We start from the raw sequence: 24,882 nt of genomic DNA on the forward strand, positions 1-24,882 counted from the left end.
TTTTAGGTATTTATTAATACTGTTTTTATTTGGCAGTTGGTCCCTCAATTCCTCCTGCTGTGTCATACACGAAAAGGGCTCAGGCAAACAGCGTGGAAAGCGAACAGAAAGAAGACTGGGACAAGGATGTCTCACGCAAACTTAGCAGCACTACAGTGGGGTCCAAAGGGGAGATGGCTGCAAGTCCACTTGTGGGTCCAGAAAGGAAGAAATCAAGTGCAGTTACCAGTGTGAGTCTGTGTGCTTTTGGCTTGTTATATTTATTTTTCTCTGATTTAAAATCTGCAGCATAAGGTTACTATAGACATAAAGGTTACTAAAAAAGCCACTAAGTCTGTTTGTGGTAACTTTTACTGGCAGACAGAAGTGGGTTACAGTGAATGCTTTCAAAATAAATCTTTTCCTTCCCCCCTCAACTTTACTTTTAATAACACTAACATAACAGTAAGCAGGAGAATGTCTGCACTTGGGCAAACTGACGATCTCTGAAGACAAATGGTGGATATTTAAGGAAAGCCCATGTGAAGTGCTCTTCTACTGGTTTCTAATGCTTGTGTATCTACAAGGGAGTCAAGAGACTTCCTGAATTGGAGGTTTCATCTGGATCTCTCCTGAATTTTTTTCCTCTGTAAATTTATCCATTTAGCTTTCTGAAATCACTTTACTTGGACTTAGAAATGGGGTGAGGTGGGGGGAAACAACCCACTCGTTCCCTAGTGTGCGTGCCTGTTGGTGTTACAAATTACAACCTGATTCTTGTGTTAAGAATTTAGTAGTTTTCTAGTTCTGCTGTTGTGATGTCATTTGTAGTTCTGTAAATTTTTACCATATTACTGCCTCAGATGTGTTTTTTCAGGTAGGAGAATCTGTCTTTAATAATGTGAAAGCATCTATGTTGCCTTGCGGGAATTCATGTGCAATAGTATCAGTGTTTAGGATACACAATGAAAAAATGTTGCAGAACGTTTGAAAAGCTACTTAAGAGCAACAGCTCGTGGGAGGAGCGTCAACAAACAACAACAAAGAAATACAGGAATTGTAATTTTAAGATTCAAGTATACTTTTTTTACTGTTTAAGAGACCCCTTTGTATTCAATACAAAAATTCTGACCATCTTTTAGTACAGTAGGTGGGCAGGAGGAATTCTCAGTGCCCTTTGGGATTCTATGTGCAGCTTTCATGGGGCAATGTTGCACATTTCTGCTAGAATTCTCTTAAAATAGGCTGAGGTTCATTTAACTATTAATGTTCTGCAGACTGTCTGCAATACATCTGCAGATACTTCAGACATTTTTTTCCTCCTGTTTTTAAATAGCTTTTTACCCCCCATAAAGAGTCTTTGAAGTTGTGGCCATGTGGATTTCATGCAGGAACTTTTGAGTCTTCAAAAATGAGATTTCATACCTGAGCTTTTCTAAAACTTCAGTGCCCCAAAGCTGATTTACAATCATGTATGTCACAAGCTGATATGTCCAAGGCATGCATTTGCATTGTGAGAACTAATTACAGTGGAGTATCTTTGCTGTGAAGAATGAAAAAATTGTTTATTTGCTAATGGCAGCTTCAGTATTTATGGTTTTAGCTCTGTTGCTATTTTGAGGACTTTGTGAATGGCTTTGTAATGGGCACAGTTAAGGAATAGTGATGTCTGAAAAAAGTGAATTTGTTTGTTAAAACTCCAACGCTTTGAAATGAACAAAGCTAATTTAATATGGAGAATATTTATAACACTGTTGTTAATTTTGAGGGTAACAATGATGGGGAAAGCAGGATTGCTTTCCCCAGCACATTTGTCACATGACACATTTGTCACCTTCAGTGTAACTTAGGAGAATTCAGTTTCAAAAACAGTGCAGTAATGTTGCTTTTGAATTGGGCTTTGAAATAGTTTATTCAGTAGTCTCTGTGGGGTGATACTAATGCCAAAAACCAGTAGATGAGGGAGACACAGTAAATCTTGTAGACTTCATCATGTCCTACAGTACCCAAGTTTATTGGCTTTGAAATCTTTCGCCAGCGTGCAGCACTATGTAACGTCAGCACTTTGCAAACCTCTCTCTCATCCCAAATTCAATATATGCTGCATTAAAAACTAAGAATTATACATCATGTACTGAAAGCAACTCTTCAGCAGCTAGTCCATGCATGGTGGGAGAAGTTTGTAGGTACTTTATGAGGTGTGTGCAAACTGAAATTAGTCATAGAAAGTCCAATCAGTATTTAGTGCTACAAGAACTATTTGCTGTGGTATCTGCATCATTATTTGTGTTGACTGATGCAGATTGGTAATATTTCCATTTTTTTTCTCTGAAGAACTCTTTCAACAGGAGGCAACAAACTATAAGGCTGGATCTCTAGTTGTCAACTTAATCTGCACAGGGAAGCCATTCAACCAACCAGATAGATGGATTCCAAACTGAGATTCCAATTTGTCTTTTGATCTAAGAGACAATTTAAGACAGTGCATAGAAATTGGATAACAATATTTAATAAAGAAAGTATCACAAAATCAAATTTCTCAGTTTTTATTGGAAGACTTGAAGCCCTGCCATATGAGGAAAGGTTGAGAGAGCTGGATTTTTTTGGCCTTGAGAGGAAAAGGCTGAAAGAAAACCTAATGACTATGTACCAGTACATAAATGGTGGCTACCATGACAGCAGATACCCCCTTTTTACAAGGAGTCATGTGGAAAAGACTCCTGGGGAGATTCCAGTTGGAATCCAGAAGAAATTTTTCATCCTGAGAACCATTAGAGATGGGAATCATCTCCCAAGGGAAGTAGTGGATTCCACTACAATGGACAGTTTAAGACTCAGCTTGACAGGGTGCTGGGCCATCTCATTTCAACTACACTATTGCCTAGAAAGGTCAGACCACATGATCCTTGGGGTTCCTTCCAACCTGGCATTCTGGGATTCTGTTTTCTTTTAGCGTGCTTTCAGTGCTACAGTAAGGAGATGGTCTATGAGCTATTAGAAAAAAAGCAGCTGTGGTATAAATTATTTGTGTGGAAAGATTAACCTGGTACATTTGAAGACTCACATATTAATCTTTTGACTAATGCATGTCATATTTAGTAATTTGAAGACTTATTCGATATATTAAGAACATACATAAACGGTTTAAACTTCGTTTGGTTTACTTTCCACACTTACATTTTTGTATACCATAATACACACAGTAGAAAAAAGTATTTAATTTTAATTGTAGTCTAATTTTCTTCTAGAATAATGTATTTTCTGGCAGTGGAATGACAAGGAGGAACACTTATGTTTGTGAACGTTCTTCAGATCGCTATTCTGCAATACAGAATGGGAAGGACAACAGGTATTCTTCCACTTTGCTTATTCATTTGGGTGCAAGAACTGAGCATAGAAACAGCAGATTATGCAGTTAATCGATACCACTGTGAAGCGTGGTTGGAGAACATAAAGTCTGCATGTTTTTGTCTTGTCTTCCACCACAGTTTCTGTGTTTGGGCTGAAATTTATAACCTGCCTTTGCCTCTTTTTGCAGAAGCATATTTATTACCAAGGGTTGCCTTCCAACACTGAGTGAAGTGACTATGCTGACAACTAAGTAGGCAGCTTTTCTGTGCAGAACTTCAGATGGATGGCCCTAACACTGTAGCCTTTTTCCCTTGTCCTGGCAATCACTCAAAACTGAAATTATTAAGACTTGTTGATCCTTTTTGATATCTTTTGACTTAAATAATATATTAGTAGCGATGATACCCAATTTGTGTATGTGGGATGAAAATTGCACACAGTTTTTAGTGTGTTTTGTTAAATGCTATTGTATTTAACAGTGCCACAACTACTGTTTTTCAAAAATACATTCTTTGTCATGCTTGGTGTTAGTAAGCCCCTATTCCTGGACGAAAAATAAAACATTGGTGATAATGGAAAATGATAAAACCTGGATTTAATTTAATGCAATACATCTTACTCTCAAGCTATTTAAATAAAATGGTTAAGATTAAATGAACAAAAAAAAAAATCCCTAACATGAAATAACACCAGTTTGGTTTTGTTTTCTGTCTTAGTGCTTGATTTTTTTTTTTCTTTTTTTAATGATGCATTTAATTTTCAGAATAGGAAATGTATAGGGCTGTTGATCTTAGTAAAATGATAAACTATGGAGCATGTCAAGTACAGCTGTTTAAAGTGCTTTAAGGAGTTAATGTTAAAAAGCAAAAAAAAAAACAACAAAAAAAAATTCAGTATTTAATATCAAATTTTTAGTTTTTTTTTTTTTAAAAGCATCTTTTCAAATTCTGTCTATAGTTTAAAGTACTTTAACCAAGTTTGTAACAATAATTTTTTTTTAGAAAGAAAGAAAATAAGGTATGTTTTATAGACCTTTTTTTACCCTTTTTTGTTGTTGTTTTCTAGATTTAGTGTCAAAATACTTAGTAAAATATTTTTTCTGAATCTCAAAGATTGATAAAAGTTTTTCTTTCAATAGATTTAATACCAACCCCTTTATAACAGAAAGATTTTATTTCCAAGTTTCTATTTTTACAGTTTATATTTAATTTTACCTACAGTATTCAAAAAGCAGGCAACTCTAAATCCCTGTTCCTTTCATGAGTGCAGTGAGTATGCTCAGATCTTTGAGTATATTCTGAAAAATGACAGAGAGCAATTTTCTTATAAGTTGTGTTATTTGCCTTTCCTACAGAGTGGTGTAGCTGAACATCTTGAATCATTGGATTCTTTATTATTGTTATTATCCAAACCCTTTACTGCTTTGGGACTGCTGTTTCTAGTACATTATTAATGCAATTTCATTTTACGTTTTTAGAGGCAAAGCTGTACTCTGGCTTAAGTCATTTGACTTCTGTTTTAAAAATTAATAACACAATGGTTTTGCTGCTACTTTCACCTCTTCTTTGCCACTTAGAGAAAGGAGAAATAAAAGTACCTGTAGAAGAAGCTGTATTTGGAGAGCGTTGGCTCAATCTAGCAGTGGCTGGTATAGTCCAAAGGAGAAGATGCAGTCACTTTCAAGAGATAATGTGGCATGAGATCCTGATGGTTTAAGTGAAAATAAGTGTATTCCCTTAACAAAAGAGTCCAATGTATTTATCCCACCTGTTTAAGTCTTTTGCAAATTTCTTTTTCAGCATTTTTTATAATTACCATGTATTCTTTGTAGTCTTTCTTGGTGTGTATAAAGCTTTAATCTTGGGAGGAATGAAAGGCCTGATTTCACATATAATGGTGAACATAATTTTCTCATCATTCTGTATTCTTTAGCTGACAGGCAGCCTGGCCACTTAGTCTTCTGGTTACTTAAACAGCATTTGCTGTGCTTTAAAAAAAAAATAAAATAGTTGTTATTTCCCTAATTTTGTATGGAGTTTGACACTAACCTTTCTTTTCCCTTTTCATTTGTCCCTCCTACCTTGCTGCCATGGTAAAGCCTAACAGAAATGTCTGCAAGTAGCACATCTTCTGCAGGCTCTGCAGTAGCTTCTGCTGTGTCAACACGGCCTCGACATCAAAAGTCCATGTCTGCCTCTGGTCATCCTATAAAAGTTACACTGCCAACCATCAAAGATGGCACTGAAGCTTACCGACCAAGGTAATATCTTGGTTATTATTTCCTTGATGCTGTGCACTTGAGAAATGCTGCTGGTCAGTTCACAGAATACTTCAATACGTTTGTAATCTGTTCAAAACTGTTATGTCACATTCTATTTCAAAGCAGTGGTTTGCTCAAGTAGTGTGGGTGTTGCAGATGATTTCAGCCTGATTTTGTTCATCACACATGTTTATATACAGTTGAAGAAGTTGCTTGACTGCCTCCGTCTGGAAACTTTTGGAAAACTTGAGCAGCTAAAAACGTTGCTTAAGTAGGCAGGACTGTACAACACAGACTAACATAAAGTCAAGTGAAATACTGAAATGTTAGCCTCCTAGTTTTGTAGATTGATGGAGTCATTTCTGTTTAAAGCGCCATAGTATAGCTGCTCTTACACTTAACCCTAGGTAGCTTTATATATTTATTTGTGCCAGATGATTACTTAAGAAATATCTGATAAGTTTTTAGGGGTGCTGGTGTGTTAAAGCTTTTGATGAATGTATTCTTCTGAAAGAAGGCTTTTGTACCTTTTTCCTGTTGTCTGTGTATACTTACTTTTTACTGAAGATAATTTGATTTTTTTTTTTAACAGTGAAAGTATCTTGATCATTTCTCAATACAAATCATAAAAGCAAATCAGTAGCAGGTTCAGGCTTTAAAAAAATCAAGAGCAGGGTTTTGTTGGCTATTTTTCCCTATCTTTAAAAAAATTGTTGTTGTTGTAGGAGCGTTTCTAGCATAGGCTTTCTCTTTATTTATGCTTCTGTTTTCCCAGCAGTGCAACTCAAAGAGTGCCTGCTGCTTCCCCATCTGCTCATAGTATTAGCACTACCACTCCAGACCGAACCCGCTTTCCTCGGGGGAGTTCAAGTCGAAGCACTTTCCATGGTGAGCAGCTAAGGGAGCGGCGTAATGCCACTTACAATGGACCGCCCGCCTCACCATCACACGAAACCGGTGCTTTTGCACACGCTAGAAGAGGGACATCAACTGGTATAATAAGCAAGATAACTTCCAAGTTTGTTCGCAGGTTAGTACCTCGAGTTTTAAGAGAAAAAAAAGCAGCCATAACTAGGGCCATCACTGAGAATTTCCAGTTTAAGTCTGAAGTAAATGTAGTTAGAACGCTGCTTGGTTTGTGTGTTCCTCGCAGAACCTGCCTTGTTTTACTTATGTGTATGTTCTAACCATATATTTGACTAGCTATTCTGCTTCTTTATCTTAAAGGTGCAAGAGAATGCTACTTAAAGGGGTTTTTTTTGCTCATGCTTTACAGCTCGAATACAAAGATGTAACAGTTAAGTTAAAACCAAATTAAAGTGACTTAAAAGTGAGTCATTGTTTAATGTTAACAACATTTCACTTCTTTAGCTGCATGCAGTTCGCTGCAAGGGTTATATTTTTAATTTTATTGCTGTGCATAGAGAGAACAGATATTAACAAATTGTCTCAGGGAATTCTAAAATCTGTGAATAAATGAGAAGCTTCGAAGTGAGCAGGAGTCTAGATGTCTGGAAGTGCTAATATTCCAGCATCATGCAGCCTCCGCATCATGTTACCAACTTCTTCAAATGTAAGTTCGGGGTTCTGAAAGAAGAAAACCTACGCATCCTGGACCTGCATTCATTCCTGTGATGATGCTAACAGTCCGGTGAGGAGAGGTGCTGGGAAAGATTTTGAAATCCACTGCTTAATATCAAGTGACTGTTGACTTAGCAGTCACAAAGGCTTTTCTGAAAGGGGACTTAATTTTCAGTTTGCCTCTTTCTGACAGTGCTTTACCTATAATTCTTAAAGCCCACTTATGGATGTGTCCATATCGCGTTATTATCTGAATTACAGCAGAATTAAGTCTTGAAAACCCCTATTTCCTTTGCAGAATCATGCTGTTCTGTACTGAATTCTGTAATTTTTATGTTAAAAATAAAATTCAAGACCAGATTAAGCTAATAGTTGGAAGGAAGTAAAAACATTGAATTATGAAAGGTGATACTACAAAGGAAAACAAAAAGTTAGAAATGTAGTGATGCTCTTCCTAAAATGGATTTAACCTGGTGAGTTTATAAGAGGCACACACTCTGATGGCCTAAAAAAAAAAAAATCAAGTATGTGGATGATTTTCTTTTTTCAGAAACCTGAAGATGATCCTCCATTTGGTATCTCCAGCACTTACATAGTTGGAGGAAACAGTTTGTTCTCTGTATTTTAAAAGGAGAAAAGGTTCCAGTGAAGTTAATCAACTGTGGTGTCAGTATAGACTTCCAAAAGGGGAAGAAAGGTGTATTGTGTTAGGTAACTAACCAATTTCAAGAGCACAGACTGGTTTGTTCAGTGGTGGTTTGTTTCCTTGTTGGTTTTATTTATTTTGGTTGGTTGGTTTTTTGTTGGTTTGGGGTTTTTGCGTTGTAGCTCATTGTTATTCGCAAGGAATGGTATCTTTAATTTTTTTTTGAAGAGTCAAAGAATTAGTATTCTCATTGTGTTAAACTACGGTAGCAAAATAAGTTTATGAACTGTGCATTCAGAATTAACATTGTAAGTTAATGTCTTCTAAAATGATCTTTACTAATCAGCATTTTTGTACAACTCTCTATTATGTTTTATTCTGCTAAAAATACATTTTCTTCTAGTGAAGGCCTTTTTGGGGTTTTGTTGCTGGGGGTAGTTATTGATGTTTTGTCTTGGTTTTGTGTTTGTTTTTGTTTCTTTTTGTTTTAAATTTCGGATTGGCTGAGATTACATGGGTGGAGGAGGGGGTTGTTATTTTAGCTGGGTTACATTAACTGCATGCCTTTAACTTCTGTGCTCTTCAGGAAGTAATGGTTTAAAGCATACTTTGGAAGGTGTCATGAAAGACTTTTTTTCTTTGCCTTTTTTTTTTTTCCAAAGGTAAATGCTTTTTCTGGTAAGTATATGAAGTAAATACACAATGATAATGCTTAATGAGTAGGGTGTTGAAGTATCAATGGTTTATGTCAGATGATACTTGTCCAATGGTAGCTACTAAAGTATTTGTGTTTTGAAGTTATTAATCAGCTAATTGAAATTTAGCGTTAAAATGTTTGTACATCAGCACTAGGAACATACCTAGGTGGCTCATACAATCTATGGATATCTTTCAAGTTGCTTCAGACAGAAAAGGTATAATACGAAGCAGTTACTTGGTAAACTACAGCTCTTAATTCAACAAAATATAAAAGATATATTTAACTCAAGTTCATTGGTAATTTTACCAAAGTCAGTGTAACAGCTGATTTTGCTTCAAGTCAAGCAGATGTCAAAGTAACCTTTCTGAACTGGGCTCCAAACAGTTGGCCTTGCAAACTCTTAGGCATGTCTTGCTTTTAATTACTTGAGTGTGCATAAGTACAGGCATGTACCTAAGTGCTTTCAAGACGGAGGTCTAACGGCCTGGCCCAGAAGAGAGCAGAGGGGAGCCCAGCTGGATCAGACTGCTCCTCTGTGCATGCTGGAATTACGTGTGACCATTGCTCTGTCTGCAGTAGGTTGAGAACGATGTGTTAATTTTATCATCAATTAAAACAAAACCAACCACCAACAACAAAGGCAACAGCAGTAAATAATTACGTGTCAGACCCTAAAGAAGTTATCATGAAGGGAAACTAAAATTGCACCTATGGAAAAAATACAGTATTAGGCTTGACATTATTATACTGATTTTACTTTTTTTTTTTCTGTTCAGTAGCTTTATAATATTGCTCTAGATGTAGGTTTTCTTAACTTTTATTTTTCACCTTTATCATTGAATCTCAACCTTAACTTTGTTTTGAGGGATCCAAGTGAAGGCGAAGCCAGTGGCAGAACTGACACCTCAAGGTGAGGAGCCACTATTAATACTTCGCTCCTAGGTCTTTCGCATCAAGGGTTAAATGATTTCTTAAAGATGTTAACCAGGATGTAAAACAGAACAGTGCTTAAGTAACCTGCATTTCAAAAATGTTTTTTTCTTTGTGGGGGAGGGGGTTTTGGTGAGGTCCTTTATCCCTCATTTTTCCTTTCTTGCGAAGTATTTAATATAAAACTTTATTTAAGCTTATTCCTTTGAATAATAAAGCCCCCCTATAGGAGCTAACCAATCATTTAGGCACTTAAAATCATGATCTGGCTTATAAATATTTAATGGTGTTTACTTTTGGTTTCAGTAGAAAATGTATATATGTGTCTGTGTGTATATATATGGATCTATTAAAGTTTTACTGTAGTTACATACTGTGTCTGTTACTAAAGCTGCTGTTTGCCAAAAGTAAACACCTTATAATCCCCAAGAAATGAATGTCACTTTGCTCTGAGCAACAAAATAAGCGACATTCAGGCAAAAAGGGTGGTGACTGCTAAATATTGAATTTGTATGGCAACAGCAGTACATAAAGATATAGGTGCTTTGTTAGTAGTAAAGCATTCTTTCATATGCTCATTTTCCAGTATATCTGCTCTTTTGCCATGTTTCAGCATTTGGTTCTGCATTTTTGGTGTGCTTAGCACAGTGCATAACTTTTTCTTTTTATGCTCTCTAATGAACAGGCATTGTAGTTTGCATTCTAAACTGGTCACTTACAGAAAGTATTGACTTAGCTTTCAAAACAGAAACCCTTTATTTAAAAACAAATGAACAAAACAAAAACACATCACACATTTTTGACAGGATACATTGTATAATTCACAATACATTTTGTCCACACTAGCCCTTTTCAATTAAGAATCTATTACCTGTCAAATTCTTAGTGTGGATAGGGAAAAGAGATTAATCAAATGTTTAAATGCAATTAAGTGTGAAGTTGCTTTCAGCCCTTGCTTTCATTCTCTAGCTGCTTCTACTTTCTGTCATCCTACAGTGTCTGTTTTGGGCTAAAAGTCATTTGAGATCTTATCCCTGCCATGCTCTATCCCTTACTGTTGATGTGGCTCTCTGGGGATCACAATAAGACTTAAAGTAGAAATTCTTGTTTTGACTCCTCTCTGCACAGCAAGAGTTTATAGACCATCAAAATAAGAACAGCACCTTTCCCCAGTGACAGATGGGGAAGGCATCAGGCATCTTCAGCACCTGGGACAAGAACAGAAATAGCTGGCTGTGGAATTACTTTAAAATAATTAGTGCTGTTTCTGAAAATGCTTTCTACAGTGGAAAAAGTAATCTATTCAGTAAGGAAGCATTAGAGTAAAAACACTGGAAATTTGTAAAATTCTAAGTCATTGTATCAACTAAAATACTTTCTGTCTACATGTCATTGTTCCTTGTGTGAAAAAGCTGCTGTCTGTGTACTCAACAGGTTGACAAACAAGCTGTTTGCAACCAAATTACAGCACAAAATTCTACTTACATTAAAATAAAGCACATCACTATATAAGGTCTTTTTACACAGAGAGAGGTCAAAAATACGAAATAAATGCAAAATGGGGGAAAGGTGGGAAAGAGAGGAGGAAATTAACTGAAGATTTGTAAATTGCAGGGTAGGGTTTCTTCTTCCGCTGCTTTTACAGTATGATTTATGCTTCAGGACTGTCACTCAACTTCAGTTTTGTTGGTGTATGGCATGCTCCAGATCATGAATTCAGCAGAACTTCAGTCATGCTTTTACATAGATTCCACTTTCTTTGGAGCAGTATGGAGACATGTGTCTGCTGCAGTTATCATTGCACATGTTGTCATCAGAATGTTTTAGAGCAGGGGTTTCCAGACTGGCTTTGCTTGTGCACCACTACTGGGAGCTGCACCAATGCTGGTAACAGCTCCCAGTGCTGTGCAGGAGATGGTGTGCAACTGTGCCAGCTCTGTCAAACTCTTTGAATAAGCTTGCATGTGACTAGTGGTGTGCCAAACGCAGTTTAGAAACCCCTGCTCAAAAACTGTATTTCTCCTCTGTCTCTTGGCTATACTGCTTTTATTTTTTGACTGTTCTGTCTGTCACTTCTTCCAGGAGCACTTCTGGGGAGCCAAAGGACAGAGAGAAGGAGGATAGCAAAGATTCAAAGCCACGCTCTTTGCGGTTCACGTGGAGTATGAAGACCACTAGTTCTATGGACCCAAACGATATGATGAGAGAGATTCGCAAAGTGTTAGATGCTAATAACTGTGATTATGAACAAAAAGAGAGGTTTTTGCTCTTCTGTGTTCACGGTGATGCACGACAAGATAGCCTTGTCCAGTGGGAGATGGAAGTCTGCAAACTGCCACGGTTGTCGCTCAACGGGGTTCGCTTCAAGAGAATATCTGGGACTTCTATCGCGTTTAAGAACATTGCCTCCAAGATAGCAAACGAGCTTAAGCTGTAAAGAGAACCTAATTTCTTGGGGATCAGGGAAGATTCATACATGATCTACACTTTTGAATGTACTGGTAACGCCTAACGTGATTGGCCTGTGAAACTCCCCATGTAGAGATTGCCCTTATTGCAATAAGGTTATACATAGTTATTCAGAATTGTAAAGTTAAATCCAGTATGACCTATATTAAATAACTGTAGCTAAAGAAGTTATGTTCACATGTACAGGTAAGTATATAGAGCATTCTGTTCATTTTATGTTCATAGAGTTGTATAATAAAAAGATGACTGCTTAAATTCAGATCTTGTATAGTTGTCTAGATTTCTGCACAGAAATGTATGTTTGATGCTTTGAGTTGGAAAAGTTCTTCCCTATCATTTACATTTTTGGTGGGTTTTATAAGTCTTACCTCTGTCATGCGTTTTTTAAAAAACTTGTGTCCTGAGTCAATGCACAAAAATAGTTTTCACAACTGTAGCATGACCATTTTAGTTATTTAAAGATTGTTCATGATTTGAACCAGAAGTTGATGAATAATCGGCTTTTGTTTCACACGAGACTGTTCCTGCTTATCTTTGGCTCTTGTTATTGGACAGTGTTTAGTTGGAGAAAAACAAACAAAAAAAAAAAAAACAACCAACCAAACCATAGACATGTTTACAGTGTTGGCACTTACAGTTTGAAAACTTTTTGTTCTGCCTTGGGCCAGCTCAGAGCTGTTGGGGAACAGAAACCAGGCGTAAGTGATGTTCTGTCTGCAAATTACAGTGCTTACTCCCGTGGCCCATTAACAAATGTAGCACCGACGTGGAGAACCGCTAATTAATTCATTTGAATATCATGGTGTAAAATATCACTTGTTTGCTGCCTTCAGAGTACTATAAATTCCATTTTATGGAAATATATTAATATTGGGACTGTTTAAATAGCACAAGATAATCTGAAGTGTTGACCAATTGTATAAGTTAATAATACCACCTCAGGAATTAGCTTGGCTTTTGGAACATGTGCCCCCAAAAGAGTACATGCAATTCCACATAATATTTTACAGCTAAACATACCTTGTTTATAATGATAAATTGTTGATTTATGCTTTTGTGCTTGTACAGTTTGTTCCCATGTAACCTGTTTGTGTTTAATATTTTACCAGATTTCTTGTATTTATTCCACATCATTATGCCTGTAATGTGCAGCTTTGTAATTAGGCACTTGCCTAAAGAAAAGAAAAGAAAAACAAAAAAAGAATCCCACATTTTTTTTCCTTCATAATTAATGATTATAAACTATGTAAAACCACTAGTACTGGTACATTTTAATACTTGTTATTTTGTACTGAATTAACCATAGAGGTTGGTCGTGCAATGTTATTTAATGTCGTAATTACTGTAATATCAACATATGGGCCCCATCTGCACACTCTTGTGAAGAATAGAAAGTTCATTAAGAAATTGTCACTTTAAAAAAATAAAAATTAAAAAAAAAAGCTGTGGTAAACTCTGTAACCCTAAGTTAGAAGGCTGTAAGTGTAGTAAATGTGCCATTCTCTAATGGCTTCTTGACTGAGATGGACTTTACATACTGTACTGTGATGTAGCTTTCCTATGTAACAGTTATGTTGGGAAATGGACGTGTATTGTTGCCTTAGAAAAAGGGTGGTGTTTGGAAAGAAAGAACTTGTAGCCCCTTTTCTTTTTTTATCTGATGTTCATTGAAACAAAATCTGATGCAAGTCATCTTGATTCACTGGTGCACTCTATTAAAACTTACTTGAACAGTTCTCATACTAAAATCCTTGTTGTTTGCCCTTTATAAAAATGCAATAATTACTGCAGGTAGCAAAATAGTCTCGAGGTGTTACAGACTTCACCTTTGTGTGAATCAGGATTAGCACTGCCTTGGTTCCCTGGTCCTGCACTGCCCAGAAAGTATCAGTGGTTTAGCACTTCTTAGAAAGGGGTGGCCAGGAGCTTTTCCAGGATTTCACCCAAAATCAGCCTTGGGACAGGGCTCACTTTACCTGTAAATGTTCATGAACATTCAGATATCCTTGAAAATACACCATTGGAACATAACTATGATGTTGATCCAAGATCATGCATGAACTTAAATCATAAAATAGAAAACCTTTGCCTTTTTAGAAGGTTCAGGGAAAAAAAAATATAGGTCATGCTGTGAGATGGTAGATTAAGTGCTTAGGAAGCTTCCCGCTTTGCAGGTCAGTTTTTATACAGATACTCCTGCCCTGGACTGTTGCTGCCCTTCACCTAACCAGAGATGTGTTAACATTGTACAAAACACAGGTACTGGGTTACAAATTTTAGTTCCGCTAGCCCATGAAACATAGCACCACAGCCTGCCTATGTTTCTGTCTATGAACAGTTTGCAAATGGTATTATTTCTAGTACCTACCAGCAGTGTGTCATTGCCCTAATTCCCATGTCCTGCTGACCTCCTTCCTCCTTTTGTCTTGTTGGAAGATGAGCTGTGACCCACCTTAGACTCTCCAGAATAAATACATCACTAAGTGCTTCAGCAAGGGCACAACCCAAGTGCAAAAGGTGGAGGTGCACATGAAAGCCTCTGTTGGGCTTTCCAAATCTCCTCTTTCTGGGAGGACTAAGAGGGGAAGATACAAGAAAGAGATTTTCCATAACTGCTGTTTTTATGGGCAAGCAGAGATCAGCGAGGTATTACATGCTGAATCCCCAGTGCCTGGGGTTTGAGTCCCTCAGCAGCTGCCTTGTTCTGTACCTGTCACTTGTAAAAACTACTCCATGGGTGTGAGCAGAATAAGAACATTCGGATCTGAAATGCAGTTTTGGTTTTCCTGTGGGAAGGGATCAGTGCAACATTTTATCAGCACAGCTTTAACTTGAGCAATCTGAAAGACAAGTTGAATGCTGCGTCATGTTCTGCAGCTCCAGGAAGGAATGGGGATGTCTCAGATCTTCAGAGGGCTTATGGATTCAACTATCATTTCTTGGCAGCATTTCTAGAGGATTTGTGGGTGTGGGGTGAGCAGTTAAGAGACTACTGCATGGCTCTGCTGGTTTGGGTTGGATTTTTTTGCTTTGGTTAAGGTACACAGAGACTTCCAGACATGCAGTCCAGTTCAAATGATGAAAACATACATAGGTCAGGGAAAGGAATATCAACGTTCATTGCAGCTTGAGAATGCTTGAGAACCAAGTGGTATCAATAATGCCATATATAGTTAGGATAATGCTAAAATTCTATGAGCTGTTAAGATACGAGACTTTTCATGCACAGTGTTAACACCTAAGTTGGACCACTTTATCTCAGAATGCATTTTGGTTGCCCTGCCACCATGCAAACTGAGACAGTAAATCTCAGCTGAGAGATGTATACTCGAGGTTTCCAGAGCTGAACTCTGGGAAATGAAACAAATTTGGGATTTGCAAACCCAGTCTGTGTGGAAAAGCCTGCTCCTTCTGAGAAGACAGGTTATCTTCCACTGTTTTCACACATCCCATTTAGGGGCAAAGGATATGTTCAGTAACATCTATAAACAGAAAACCTACATGTTGGCACTTTTCACAAGGCCCCAGAAAAATAATACTTTAAAAAAAAACACACACACACAAAAAAAAACCCCAACATTTCCAAGGTTGCTTGAGCTTAACAAGATGAAAGATCATATATTCAGCAGCTGCTAACAGATTTATTTATTGATGATGCTTCTCACTCAGCATGAAGCAATTACTTCATTCTTCAAACTGTCTATGAAAGTAGCACATTAAAATCCACAGCAATGTATCAGAGGATGGAAACTCCCATCCCTATCTGTTACAGGCTCCCTTTCATGTGATTACTGTTGAAATAGGTACTTGGGGCAGGACCTACATGCTGCTCTGTTCCACTCTCTCTGCATTGTTGAGGATATACCAACCCAGAGAGGTGGTATTATTTCCTCTGAAGACTTTAAAAACTCACCTGGATGCATGCTTGTGCAACCTTATCTAGGTGAATCTGCTTTAGTGGGGGAGTTGGACTAGAGAATCTCCAGAGGTCCCTTCCAACCCCTACCATTCTGTGATCCTGTGAAAAGACCTTGAATTCCAACTGCCAACCCACCCCCACCATGCCCACTAAACCGTGGCCCTAAGTACCATGTTTACACGTCTTTCGAAAACCTCCACCACCTCCCTGGGCAGCCTGTTCCAATGCTCAACCGCTCTTTCAGTGAAGAAACTTCTCTTAAAAAATCCAATCTAAACTTTCCCTGGCACACCTTGAGGCCACTTCTTGTGCTATCACTAGTTACTGGAGAGAAGATACACCAACTGGTTTAATAAATGACATTGATCCTCCCTATCCATTTTTGCTTTTCTTGAACTACCCCAGCTGCATGAACACCATTTGAGTAGCACTACTGTTCTACTGCAGTCCACCGGGCTGCACAGACTCCTGGTTGTCAATCCCCACTCAAACACCTGGCCAAAAGCCGTTGGGAAACTGCCTCTAAATGGAGATCTCGGTACTTTCCTCTTGAACAGAAGTAGTGGAACTGAGCCCTGTACACTAGAGATGCTGTTCAGCCCAGGTCGTAGCAGGGCCATCGCTAGCAGAAGGAATTTGGCTTTTCACACTGCGAAGGGAAAAAAAAAGAGAGAGAGAGCGCGCGAGAAGAGTGTGATTCCCCCACAGCCACTGCCAGGGACAGAGCTATCACAAGGCTTCACCCGTGGTCAGCGTGTGGAGGTCGAAACAGCCCGGGCGCCGTGCAAGGCTTCCTCTCTCCTCCGCTTCAAGGGGCGAGTCCTGCGCCTCCCTCAGCCGCCCCCCACTTCTCCAGCAAGGCGAAGAGCGGTTTAAGGCGAGAGGCGGTTTATCCGCGGGGCCGGGGTCAGCTCTCGCCCGGCTGCCCAAGGCCGGTTTCCGCGTCACGGTCCACAGAGCGGCCCGGGCCCGAGCTCCTCTTCCCGCAGCCGTCCCGCCCCGGGGAGGGGGCAGCGGCCGCCTCCGGCCACACCTGTGGCGCAATAGCGACAGTGCAGGGCAAGGAGCGCCCGCAGGTCCGTGCAGACGGGTTACCGTCCGGCCGCACCATGACGGTGGGTGCGCGGCTGGGCGCCAAGGTGAGGGGCAGGTACTCCCGCCGCGGGCCCGGCGACGACCAGGTCTCCATTCTGCCCGGCGAGGAAGAGGAGGAGGCGGTGGCTGGGGACAGCGCAGGGAACCCGCGACCGGAGGCGCTAGAAAAGAAGGAGGAGGAGGGCACTGGTTCCAGGAAAGTGCGCTTCGCCGTCCTGCCCGAATCCTACGAGCCGCTGCGCCCGCCGCGGTCCGCCGGCAAGCGACCCTACGGGAAGCGGCTGAAGAAGTACGGCAAGGTGAGGCGGGGAGAGTGCTCCGGGGCCGGCCGCGGGCGGGCAGCAGGACTCTGCTGGCAGCGGGGGCTCGACACCGGCTTTTCAGAGGGGCTCTGGGAAGTGCCCCTTGTGCTGCAGGCATATTAGGCGCCAGCGCTTAGCTACGAGGATGGGGTCAGCCCACTGGCTTGCCTTGGTCTTACCGGGAAGGAGCCGGTCCTGCTGGGGAAGGCACGACACTGACCCTCGCCTGGATCAAAGAGTAGAAAATCTGCCGGTTCGGAGTGAAAATGACACTAAGCTGATCCATGTGACGGGTACTTGGCCTTTCTTTGTTCTGCGTTTCCCTCGGCGTCATTGTTTTGACACCATTCCTTAAAACTTCCAGTTAATTAGCTTTTTGTTTTCTCCTTTTACTTAAGGGCTATAACATACTTCCAGGACCTGAATTTGGCAATTTACCTTATAGGTGTCCCCTGAAAAATCACTGTTAGGAGTTAAAGGAAAAACCCACAACATTGCATAACAACTGTTTTGGATCAAAACTGTTCTTTCACATTCCTTTGTGGTTATTCCCAAGTCCTGCAGTCCGGTGTTTTGGGGTTTTTTTCTCCCCCTGAGGGGCGGGTGCCTTTGCTTACAAAAGTGCTGTGTGGAAGAATTCGATTATTTTTCTGTTTTTCATAGCAGTTAAATCCAGCTTATATGTATCTTGGATATTTGTAACAAAAAATTAGTTTCTGTGTTAGCAGGAAAAACCAGTCTGGTATCAGGAATCTTTTTCCACCTGAGAGATTACAGATGTCACTAGGAGATGAGACTTTCTGCTACATTCTTTTTAAAAATTACAATTTTGATAAAGATAAGCTTGCTATGCTGGTCAGCTTGGCAAATTTACATAATTATGAGAGTCACAAAATTTATGAAAAACAGCCCGGCCTCACAGATATTACCATTTCATAAACAGGTGGACCGTACATTTCTCTCTTTCCTGATGGATTTGATACTTCAGATTTCTAACACTGTAAATTTCAAATAGTTCATAATGCTGCTGGTGATGCCACTGCTGTGTGCGCTGTTGGTATAAGGCTGCTCGTAGCAGCCTTTGGAGCACAGGCCAGTTCTTGGATGCTGCCTGCTCCCTTTTGTATCACTCAGACGACATCCCTACAAGGAAGGTTTGCCACTTTGGTTTTGGCAGTGAAGAGCAATTTGTGAAAGTGTTGGTGAGGTCTGGGTAGGTAAGTCCCAGACAGTGCAGGAGGGAGGGAAAAACTTGTAATACAGTAGGACAGGGGCAGATGTGGGAAGGGGAGGCCCTGCATCTCCTCCTCTGTTCTCAGGCTCCATCCACAGTCTCGAGTTGCCTTTTTATTTTGCCATCTTAACTCCCTTCAAGTAAATTTCCATAGGAATAAATACAGCAAAATTCAGCTATGTAATGTCACCGTCACAGCTGAAGGTTTTCACGTGCCAGTACGAATTTATTCCAGCTTTAAGAAATCCTAGAAATATAAGAGATGTTGGCTAGATTTCACCAATTTAAAAGTATATCCTCTAGTTTCAGTGTTTTCCATATTACAAGAGAAAATTTTCATCTAGTCACATGCAACCCTAAAGTGTAACAACAGTCAGGTCTATATTCTATAAACTGACCACTCTGGATTAATTCCCCAGTCCTGACCAGCCACATGAGCAAAAACTATCAAGAGCAAAACTGAAATGAGATTAAGGTTTTTGGTTTAAATAATCTGTAATCTCTAACAAGGTACACAGATGAACTCTCGTACAGACACGAAAGTGGGTCAAAACATTCTTATTTTGATTTTAAAAAAATCTTGTTTTCACCAAAAGCAATGAAATTTCTGTGAGAGTATTCTCAGTGATTTACTGCCTTCTTGTTCGGCAGCAGTTTTAACAGCTTATATGCTTTTAAGAGTTACCAACATACTTAGAACATTTCTGGGTGAGAAACGCATTCTGTGCTACAAACTAGGTGCAAATTTAAACTAATTTTATTCTTGAATAGAAGCCCATGTGAAAGCCTGGCTTCCTGTGGAGGCTGCATCCGTTCCGTTTAACTATACTCTGTGGGTGTGTATTTCTGTACAAAAATAGATGGCAAAATGGTGTTCCATGCTCAATCCCTCATCAGCTGTGGGAAAAGTTCCATTTTCTGAGTTGGTGACCCTAGCTGTTGGACTGATTTTGTGTGGCATTGCCTATCACCTCTCCTGTGTCTCTCTGCAGAACGTCGGCAAAGCTCTGCAGAAGGGATGTCGCTACTTGGTGGTCGGCCTGCAAGGATTAGCGACAGCCTATTCCGCTCCCTTTGGTGTGGCTGCTCATGTGGCATCCTTCGTCCGCTAGAGCAGCTCCATGTGGCCCACCCGGGGAGGACCTGAGGCCATTGCTGCTTTCTTAAGATTAAATATGAGACTCACATCTGAGAAACCTCTTGGACAACTAGTCCCAGCCCCGAGCTCCTGCGCCAGCCTATTCTGCAGGACTGGGTGCTCCTCTCTAAGCTTCTGGTGCTTTATAAAATCAGAGCAGGTTAAAGAAATGTAAAGACGAGGAAATAATCTTCGACTAATTGACCTGAAGTTCATCCTCAGACATGAGCTGGTTTTCTAGAGCTTTGAGATATGTGTGGAAGGGAGCCAAAGATAGATGGAAAAGCAAGTAAGTGAAGGAGTGAGAAGTGAAGGAAAATAGAGGATGGCAGGGGCGGCTGTGGAGGTGGAGATTTGAGTCTGGCTACTGAGAGGAATTGTCAAAGCAGTGGAGGAAACAGATAACATGGGATCAGGAAAAGGTAGTCTTTGGTTTTCTGAGGTTTTTTGTTGCTTGTGTTTGTTTTTGGTTTTCCCCAGAGAGAGTTAGGGTTATGAATACAATTAAAAATATACTTGGATATAAATGGACTGCAGTCTGAGACAGAGAAATTTGCTGCATCACAACTGTTCCTTTCAAATACTGGACATGATGAGTCTTTAAGTCATAAGACTGATGTAAAAATCCACAAGGAAAATGAGATGTATTTTACTTCTTATTTTGGGGCATTAAAGGTTTACTGTGATTAGTATTTTAAAACATTTCCTCTGCTGCTGTGAAACCTGCAGATATTTTTTGTTTACTGAGAACAGAGTTTATATCTGACATATCTGATTCTGGAAGCTTGGAGCATAACAACACCCAGATCTGTGGTGTTCACCAGGAAGAAAAATGGAAAAAAAAAAAAAAAACACAAAACCAAAAAAACACCAAAACCAAAAACCAAACCAACCCAAAACTTTCATACAGCTTTTAGTATAAGAATGTAAAACTGATCTGTGTGAGACTGGGGCCAAATAACCTACCAGCTCCATCTTATGTGGAATTTATAGCTAGAGGATGTCAACATCAAGTGGCTCGGCAGAGTGGTGCAGATGGAGCAGCTAATGTGTCACACCTCCAGGGATATAAATCTGGTTTGATCACAAAGGAACAAGTGGCTTTATGGGTCTTCAAAATTCTGTGGGGTTTGGGTGTGTTTGGGTTGGTTATTTTGGGTTTTTTTTTCTATCAGTCTTTTGTGGCAGCTGTAAATTATTTCCCTGCTAGCACTTTCTCTGTATTATAGATCTTTCTAGTTTTGATAGTGTTTCTGTAATCAAGTAGTTAAGACTTACCTGGGGTGCAGGGGGGAACAAAAATTCTGCTCATTTCTTTGCCTTTCTTGAATGAAAGTCTTTGAGTGTCTTGGCAAACCACACTGTATTTCTTTTACATGCAGCAAGTGAAACAAAGGTGGAATTTTTTTAAAATACTCTTTTCTAACTGGACTGTAAATAAAAGTAAAGTGATCTGTGTTGTGTGTTTTACGTATATACATAAGTAAGCACCCAAAGGAGGAGTTTCTCAGCAGTGGCCCAAGCAGCAAGGGGAAGCTGCAGTGTAAACTTCCCCATGTTGTGCCTATGGCCTCTGCACACTGCTAGAAGTTGTATCCCAGACTATGTGGAAATGCTCAGGAAAAGCAAGGTGTGGAGATGAGGCTGCAGAGGCTCTAAAGATACACATATTAGGGTGGAAATAGCAACAAAAGGATTTTGCTCATTGACTTCATGTCTTTAGTTGTTTCTGTAGAGCTTTCTTGTGGGGACAGACCTGCCCTTCTGATCTGCCCTTCTGCGTTAAGAACAGGGCTGTCCTTACATCCACATGTTACACCAGCCTGTTTGTTTGGGGATTAACTTCAAATTTTGTTATATTTTACAATTCACAGTGTGAATCATCAGAGCTTGTTTGATTGCTTGTTTTAGTGACGAAAGGAATGCAGGAGGGAAATTGTGTCTCTGTTTTTCAGGGTGAAATAAGTATTCCTGTGTTTGTCCACTTGTCCCCTGCTCCATCATGGCAACACCCAGGGTCCAACTCATTCAGTGCAGAAAGCAAACATGAACTTTAGTTTGTGAACTATTTAGCACAATGGTTACCACTGACTGCTGCCTCCTGACCTATGGTCTCTGCTCATCTGGTGCAACTTCAAGGGAGTAACCTGGTTGCCATCTACACAGAACCTGTATGACATGTAAAGCATGTTTCTGTGTAAGCCTGAGAAAAGCTTGATGTGTATTGGCAAGCCAGCTTCTGCTAAATGGTTTATCTGAAATAGACCAACAACAAAGAAAGAAAGAGGAGAGCAAGCAAGAAAAAGTGAGCAAGGAATCTATGCTGTTGCTATAAAACAGCCGGTGAGTCATGCCAGATGATTTTCCTTCCTAGGAATCAGCTGATGGTTCTCACTGAGCCTACCAATTAATGCTGCTTATCAGTTCTCCTTGAGCAGTAATTCACTCTCCTGGTAGAGAGCATTTGTGAGGCTAAGCCTCGGCCTGAGGGGTTGCTACTCTCTTCACCAGCCCTGCTCATACAGCAGTTTCTAGAAAATCTTAGTCTCAGAGGTGAGGTTCATTTTTCAGCAGGGTGAACACAGAGGGCTGTGGCTTCTGTCAGTCATGGCAGCAGCCCTGCTCTGCTAGGCCTGGTTTAGCTGATGCAAATAGGTGGGACAGGGCAGATCTTGCAGTGCTCAAAGACACCTGGGTGATGTAAGAGATGAGGAAATATTCCCTAAATCCCTATCTGGTGGCAGGTCATCCTGCTCAGCTGACCATGAAATGGCAACCTCCATCAGAAGCAGAGCTGTTGTGCTGGAAGTGTGCAAGGGACTTGGAGGAGAGAAGGACCTTGGTGACAGGAGGCTGGGTTCTCTGAGGCAGCCTGACAGTGTGCCAAACAAGGAGGCCAGTCCAGCACTATTTCTGGGCTTCTGCACAGGCTTTATGTGCTCTTGGTGAGGCTGGTCTTGGAGAAGTCACCTGAGCGGGAAGAGCTTTCTACCTACAGGTGCAAGCAGGCTCTTAAAACATTGCCTGCAGCTTATCTCCTGGTTCCTTTGAGGAACCAAACAGATGTTTGACCCTCTCACAGACAAAGGTGGGATGTGGTGGATATTATGGGACAGCAGGTACACAGGGAAGATTTGATCTGATGTTTGAGCTGGATGAATTGTGTTCTTCCTTTCAGGCACTTGCTTGGCACCTCTAGCCATCACTTCACCTCACAGCTTTTTGTTTTCAGTGGCATGCTGCTGTGCTACCTGGTTCGCTGCAGATTTCTTCCTACCTTTCACTGTTTGAAAACATACAGCAGGGTACAGGAGTTCAGAAAGCTGAGTACATGCAAGAGTGGCAAGTAGTCGACTCGTCTCAGTTTCCCTCTGTAAAGAACTCCACTGGCCTGACAGCCTGGCATGTCACTTTTAAATCAAACACCTAACTACTCACAGGGCCTGCTCAGTGAGTCACAGAGAAGAATAAAGCTCATTTCTGCTGGTTTTGCCAAAGCATTTAATTACTTCTCTGGCTTACCGTAGGCTCTGAGGAAATGGTGGAGGACTCACAGCTATTGTCCTTTGTCCTGTAACATCAGCAGCAAGGAAGCACACTTGCACAGCCTGGTTTTGAAGTTTTGTTAACTGCAGAGAGCTGTACCACACCACAGATCTTTGGCACTTCCAGGGCTTTGCCAATCCCAGGCCAAGGTTCACTTCAGGGGTGAATGACCTTACTGTTCTCTGCCTGTCTGTAAGACTGGAAAGGGGAAAGGTTTGGTGTTGGGGTGCTGTAAAACCAGTTGTCTCCTTGTCTGTATCCTGAGTCCCTTGTTAGCTAGGCACTGATCTCTTCTGAGACAAAAATAGTCCTAAAATGTGTACCAAGTTGCCACAGCTACCTGTACAGAGTGTGCTTTGGAAATTCTTTTTCTTCAAGGAGCAATAGAGACCCTAAAGAGCTTGTAGATTAATGGAGATAATTAAACATAAAGAAAGTAAAGGAATACAATTCTTTCTCCTTGTGGGAAGCAATATCAGGCTGCCAGGCCCGTTTTGAGGTGAAGTCTAGCCTGAGATCAAGAGATGCTCCTTCCTGTGTCACCTGCAAGGAGAGGCTCAGGGCTGTAGGCTTGTTCAGCTGGAGGAGAGAAGACTTAGGAGGGAGCTGACAGCAGCTTTTCAAACAAAATGGAGACAGGCTGAGGTCTGCAGCCGCGCAGGAAGAGGTATGGTCACAAATTGAAGCTGGGTAGTTTCCAACAAGACACAAGGGATAAAGCCCCCCATTAATATGATAATTAAGTATGAAAAGAAGTTACTTCAGGAGGCTGGGGAGTGTCTCTTCCTGGAGGGTCTCAAGACATGACTGCACAAAGTGGAGAGTAACCTAATGTGAATTCGGTGTTGACCCAGCTGTGAGCAGGAGGCTGTAGGAGAGATCTCCTAGGGTCATAGAATCATAGAACAGACTTATAGAATCATGGTTGGAAGAGACCTCTGAGATCATCAAGTCCAACTGTCAAACCAACACCACCATGCCCACTAAACCATGTCCTGAAGTGCCATGTCTACATTTTTTTAAACACCTCCAGTGACAGTGAGTCTACCACCTTCCTGGGCAGCCTGTTCCAATGCCTGACCACTCTTTCAGTAAAGAAACGTTTCCTAATATCCAGTCAAAATTGCCCCTGGCACAAGTAGAGCTCATTTCCTCTCATTCTTCACTTGATACAAGGGAGGAGAGGCAAACACCCACCTCACTCCAACCTCCTTTCAGGTAGTTGTGGAGAACCATAAGGGTTCCTCTCAGCCTCCTCTTCCCCAGTCTGGGTGAGTCTTTGGGGCTGTGAGTGGGATGCTGCCAACGATAAGCAGAAAGCTTTTAGTTACCTACTGTATGGAGGTGTAAAAGACTGATACCATCACTCTTGCTAAAAGCACAGACGCTAAGAGCAAAGGTTGGGATTGACAAGGAAGGGCTTGTGAAGATGGCAGTGCAGTGCAAACTGCCTGAGGAACAGCTCAGGCCCCAGCAGAGATTCCACTGCACTCTGCCGGCTGGATCGCGATTGTCCTTTAGTGCCATCTCCTGGGAAAAAAACAGACTTCCAGCCTTGTCAGACTGCCTCGCTGCTCTGCCTCATCTCCTGCAGGGATTTCCTGCCCTGCCTTAGGCTGGCCTCCTGCTTTGTCTGGCCCCATCTTCAGGATGTTGAGGCCCAGGAGTGGAATGTGTGTCTCTGCATAGCAGCGTTTTCTACCCAGCTGAACCCTCAGCCTCCTGTGTCAAG

General features: G+C 40.7%; 2 protein-coding genes across 4 annotated transcripts in view; both read left to right on the forward strand.

The window, feature by feature from the left end:
• The window catches only part of MARK1 (microtubule affinity regulating kinase 1), a 59,604-nt gene extending 47,708 nt beyond the window's left edge, over nt 1–11,896 (forward strand). For all 3 annotated transcript variants that reach the window (XM_054399250.1, XM_054399252.1, XM_054399251.1), the window contains exons 13-18: nt 37–230; nt 3,228–3,328; nt 5,429–5,590; nt 6,366–6,620; nt 9,383–9,427; nt 11,530–11,896. In XM_054399250.1, the coding sequence (XP_054255225.1) occupies nt 37–230; nt 3,228–3,328; nt 5,429–5,590; nt 6,366–6,620; nt 9,383–9,427; nt 11,530–11,884 (1,112 nt within the window). In that variant the 3' untranslated portion in view covers nt 11,885–11,896. The remainder of the gene's footprint in view (nt 1–36; nt 231–3,227; nt 3,329–5,428; nt 5,591–6,365; nt 6,621–9,382; nt 9,428–11,529) is intronic.
• A 5,048-nt stretch (nt 11,897–16,944) lies between these two features.
• Nucleotides 16,945–20,318, forward strand: C2H1orf115 (chromosome 2 C1orf115 homolog). The gene is made up of 2 exons (XM_054399113.1): nt 16,945–17,229; nt 19,459–20,318. The coding sequence occupies exons 1-2, from the start codon at nt 16,945–16,947 to the stop codon at nt 19,576–19,578; spliced, it is 405 nt and encodes a 134-aa protein (XP_054255088.1). The 3' UTR covers nt 19,579–20,318.
• The last annotated feature ends 4,564 nt before the right edge of the window (nt 20,319–24,882 follow it).

Source organism: Indicator indicator, chromosome 2 (assembly GCF_027791375.1).
Source record: "Indicator indicator isolate 239-I01 chromosome 2, UM_Iind_1.1, whole genome shotgun sequence".
Classification (NCBI taxonomy): Eukaryota; Metazoa; Chordata; class Aves; order Piciformes; family Indicatoridae; genus Indicator; species Indicator indicator.

Excerpts from the sequence above, each read along its gene's own strand:
- C2H1orf115 (XM_054399113.1), top strand. The coding sequence starts at position 16,945 with ATGACGGTGGGTGCGCGGCTGGGCGCCAAGGTGAGGGGCAGGTACTCC. Across the intron at positions 17,230-19,458 it reads GGCTGAAGAAGTACGGCAAG|AACGTCGGCAAAGCTCTGCA; the intron begins GTGAGGCGGGGA and ends GTCTCTCTGCAG.